Source organism: Brassica oleracea, chromosome C8 (genome assembly GCF_000695525.1).
Source record: "Brassica oleracea var. oleracea cultivar TO1000 chromosome C8, BOL, whole genome shotgun sequence".
Classification (NCBI taxonomy): Eukaryota; Viridiplantae; Streptophyta; class Magnoliopsida; order Brassicales; family Brassicaceae; genus Brassica; species Brassica oleracea.
The window spans coordinates 7,378,740-7,383,551 of record NC_027755.1 but is presented as its reverse complement, the minus strand read 5'-3'; the positions used below and the strand labels follow the sequence as shown (position 1 = coordinate 7,383,551).

Genomic DNA, 4,812 nt, shown 5'->3' with positions numbered 1-4,812 from the left:
CTCTATATGCTATCATAAGAGATTTCTTAAGACAGTTGATCTTTGTAGAAGATGGATCCATTGACGATTCTTCTTGCTCCAGTTCATCTTACAATTTTATTATCCTTTCCTGAGAGTTCGCCTTTTTTCCATTGACTAAGAGATTTTTTGCACTTTCTTATACGAGGCGAAACTGAGAATTGAGAGGAAACTGAGCTATTCCATGCTTGATCAATATCTTCTTTAACCAACGGCTTGTGGAACATTCTTCTATCAAATTTGAAGGAGCCTCTATAAGATTCTTGAGAAGAAATAGGTCTGATCAAGACCGGTTGATGATAAGAACCTCTCTTTGCTAAGAAAACTTGATTAGAAGCAGGGAATTGGTTGAGCCATTCCTTGTTTCCGAAAGCTCTATCCAATTTACTTTGAATCCATATAGTTTCCCTTCTTCCACCCCAAGTAAAACTATTACCAGTATCAGGAAGTTCAGACATACCACATCCATCTAGCATGTCAGTAAAGGGAGAAAAGGAGGCATCACTTCTTCTAGGACCTCCAGACTTTTCCGAGTTGTTGAGAATCTCTTTATAGTTTCCAAAAATTCACCAACTATTCTTTCTATTTACACGAAAACAAGTTAAGCATTCCCAAACAATGTATCTAAAGATGAAGTTAGGATTTCCATACACACAATACAAGTTTAACGGCTTTTCTTCATATATAATATGTACATCCAAAAGATTTTTGCCTGCATACAGAATGTTTACATCAACACTGTTCTTACAAAAAAGAGCAAGACCACCACCAATATTTACAAGGTCATATCCTAGCCAAGCTTGAAGATCTACTAAAGTGTTCCGAGCATTCATAGTTTCCACAAGAAAAAAACTCAGGGAAGTACGTACTACGCAATTCCGTGAGTTGTTGAACCATCAGTTCTTGTGGCCGCCCTAGTTCCCGATAGTTCCAACTTATGATGCTCATTTACGCGTTGGACGGTCCCTCACGTGGGACCATCTTTGATGCATTGCTCTTTGCAGCTTTGGATGCACCCGCCAAATCACCTTCCGCCTTTCTTTTCTTGCTCACACCTTCTTCAAATATAGCTTGATAATCATGAGACCCTAGTAACTTTTGAGTCTTCTTCTGAGAGTTGTAAATTCTTTTGAATCTTCCCAGCTTCCTTTAATCTTTCTCCTTAGTTTCAGAAGCTTCAGAAGTAAAAGTTAAAGGATAGTTGAACTGTTGCTCCACTGGACTTTGAGAGATTGGGAGAGCTAGTCTACAAAACACATTAGTTGTAGAGTTGAAAAGAATGTCCTAAAGATATTGCAGATGCCATAAGCTTTGGCTGAGAGCTTGAGATGAGAGGATGATCCATCATATCTACTTTATCATAGCTAAAGACAATCGCATTGCCTTTGTTAATGTTTGTAGTAAACACAAGAGGGGAAATGAGTTGCAATACTGATCTTTGAGTGATGGGATTCTTCTATGCTTCTTTAACTGAAGAGATTACTCTCTGTCCGCAAACTTGTCTGTCTTCAGCGCTTGAAGCAAGGAGATAGTTACGCATTTCTTCAAGAACCTCAGAAGCAATACAGGGACGACCAGATAACGGATTGATTCCAACTTGATCTTCCTTCAAATTCCTGAATAGAGGATCATTCTCAGAAAGAACCTGATGCGTTTGAGGAAGCTGAGAGATAGACATGCAACTAGATGAACGATCATTTGAATCTTGTGCATGTTCTAGAAAACGACATCGCTCATTTGCTTGCGCTAATCTTTAACAATGGTAGCAACGCTTCTGGATTTTTTTGCAATAATAATAAATAATAGTTTGATCACCACCCGGTAGATTCAAGACTCGATTTCTTTAATGGTCTGGAGACATTAAAGCATATTTTGACTATGACATAATCTTGTCTTTGTGGTTTATCTGGATCGAAGACCACCTCTTCTACATGGCCGATGAGATCCCCCATATCGGAAATAGCTCTTTTGGTGTAGTGATTGAGTGGGATGTTACTGATCCTAACCCAAATTGACACGAATTGGAAGTATCCAGGCGGAGGCTTCTCAATCCATCGTTCAATGGCGAGACCCCAGTCGTCATAAGTCTGCATGCCTTTATCAAGAATTTCCTGAAGATCGTGTTCATGTATGAACACAAACTGGAATTTTTCTTTAGTTAAGGCTAATCCGCGAACTCGATTACACTTTTGCCATTTACTCTGTAGATCGAGGATCAGATTTGACATCCTTTGAAATTCTGGGCTTAGAAGTCGACCAATGAGGCTGCATGTATTCTTTTCAGAGGCGTAATACTGAGGGAGATCTGGCAAATTGAAATGAACGTTGTCATCGTCTTTGAGAAGATAAAGCTAACATTGCTCTGTCCATTTCTAAATATATAATGGAAAGCTTAAGAGACACTGAGGTAAAAGAGTAAGAGAATTAGAAGTTGGTGAAGGGATTAGCTTACGAAACTGAGAGATTTAAGGTCTAAAGCTCTTTCTGGTCGAACAAACCACGAAAGAGAAACTGAAGCTCTAGAGAGGAATTTATAGAGAGAGAAACTTGGTCAACTTAGATATGGAAATACCGTTTTTTTTTTTTTTTTTTTTTTTTTTTTTTTTTTTTTTTTTGGCGACGCCCATCTTTTAAGATCAAGTGGTAGGCGGGTCTGAGTCGTTCCGAAGAGACGCTCTGTCCGGCTGGAAATACCGTTTTAAGCAGCATTTTATTTAATTTTGGATAAGTTCTAAGACCATTTCTAACCCATCTCTATTTTCATCTTTATATTTTCCTCTAAAATAGAAAAAAAAACTCTATTATAGAAGTAAAATTGCTCCAATGTATGTCTCTATAATAAAATTCTTCTATTTATCGAGGAAAATATAGAGATATGATATTTTGACCTCTAAATATACATGCAAAAAGTAACATTCTTCTATATTTTACTCTAAAATAGAGAAACTCTATTATAGAGACATACATTGAAGCAATTTCATCTCAATAATAGAGATCTCTATTTTAGAGTAAAATATATTGGTATACATCAGACATGATCTAATAACTTCATATATTGGGTATTATCCAATCGGGTTTGTTGTGCGGAACGCCTCTGATTCGAGATGAATCAGAAGTCTACTTCGATAGGTCGAGACACTCGTGTGATCCTCTCGACTCTCAAGAACACGCAAGCTAAAGATCAACAAAGAAAGCATACAAGAACGACACAGATCCGATTGTTAACCCAGGGTATCACTCCGATGTGGAGTACTAATCCCTGGAGCCAGACTCAGTCTAGCAAATCCACTAGAACAAAGGCACCTCTCCAAAAACGGAGATGATGAAGATCACCGGAGCTACATGAGTCGTCTCTCTCTCTTTTCTGTTTTAGCTAACATAAGTCATTACTCTATCTCTCATACCCTTTTATATGACCAAGGGATTACAAGCCTCTCAGAATCAATTAAGCTAAACCGGATATAACAATTAACCGGTTCAACTAAACTTAACTAATCCTAACTACCCAAGTAACAAACTAATAACTAACCCCAAAGATTACAAGATTAGATCACTCACTCGTATGAAGTCATATCTCACCCTCATATGCTTAGTGCGTTCGTGAAACACTGCGTTCTTGGACAAACAGATGGCACTCTGAGAGTCACACCAAACCTGAACTGGTCCCTGCGTGATTCCAAACTCTTTAAGCAGCCCCTTAAGCCATATGGCTTCCTTCACAGCTTCTGTTAACGAGATGTATTTTGCTTCCATTGTAGATAGAGCCACCACTGGTTGTAGACCCGATCTCCAACTCACCACATTCCCTCCAATTGTGAAAACATAGCCAGATAAAGATCTGCTTTTGTCTTTATCCCCTGCGAAATCTGAATCACAGTAGCCTTGAATCTTGAACTCTTTTTCTCGGGTGAAGACTAATTGAACTTCTTCTGAGCAATTCATATATCTGAGTAGCCATTTCACTGCTTCCCAGTGAATCTCTCCAGGCCTACTCATGAAGCGGATAACCAAACCAACTGCATATGCGAGGTCAGGTCTTGAACCAATCATCGCATACATGATACTTCCCACTGCAGACATATATGGGACCACCTCAGTATCAATGCCCTCCTCTCACTCTTTTACTGCATAGAGTTTGAAATGAGCTCCCATTGGTGTGAGAGAGCTCTTTGCACCTTCCATTCTGAAGTTAGAAACCACCTTTCTAATGTACTCTGTTTGCGCCAACCTCAGAATGCCTTTGCTTCTATCTCTATAGATGTCCATGCCTAGGATCCTTCGCGCTGGTCCTAGATCCTTCATTTCGAAGCTTGACTCCAGCTGCTCTTTAAGCTTCTTCACATCTTTCACATTTTTAGCCGCCAGTAGCATGCCATCTACGTATAGCAAGAGATAGATCAAACTTCCATCTGACCCTTCTCTAGTGTAGACACAAGCATCACTACTGCTCCTCTTATAACCATGCAGCACCATAAACTCGACAAACCACTTGTTCCACTGACGAGGCGACTGCTTGAGTCCATATAAAGACTTCTTGAGAAGACACACATGATCTGGCTTCTGCTTGTCTTCCTATCCTTCAGGTTGTTCCATGAATAAATCTTCATCAAGGTTCCCATGAAGGAACGCCGTCTTTACGTCCATTTGTTCCAACTCCGGGTCCAAATTAACCACAAGTGACAGCAACACTCGTATCGACACATGCTTCACCACCGGAGCGAAGACTTCATGGTAATCTATACCCTCCTTTTGAGTAAACCCTCTGGCAACTAAACGTGCCTTATGTCGCTTGGG

The 4,812-nt window shown here is 39.6% G+C and overlaps 1 protein-coding gene across 1 annotated transcript; it reads right to left on the bottom strand.

The window, feature by feature from the left end:
- Positions 1–1,474: 1,474 nt before the first annotated feature.
- Positions 1,475–2,246, bottom strand: LOC106308566. Its single transcript, XM_013745720.1, has 2 exons — positions 1,902–2,246; positions 1,475–1,681 (listed from the first exon to the last, which is right to left on the bottom strand). Exons 1-2 carry the CDS (start codon positions 2,244–2,246, stop codon positions 1,475–1,477), a joined length of 552 nt encoding a protein of 183 aa, XP_013601174.1.
- Positions 2,247–4,812: the final 2,566 nt, after the last annotated feature.

Bases quoted from the DNA above. Each gene is read 5' to 3' on its own strand.
- LOC106308566 (XM_013745720.1), bottom strand. From the start codon at position 2,246: ATGTCAAATCTGATCCTCGATCTACAGAGTAAATGGCAAAAGTGTAAT. The intron at 1,682-1,901 runs GTCATAGTCAAA...TCTATCTCTCAG, and splicing joins AACCACAAAGACAAGATTAT to CTTCCTCAAACGCATCAGGT.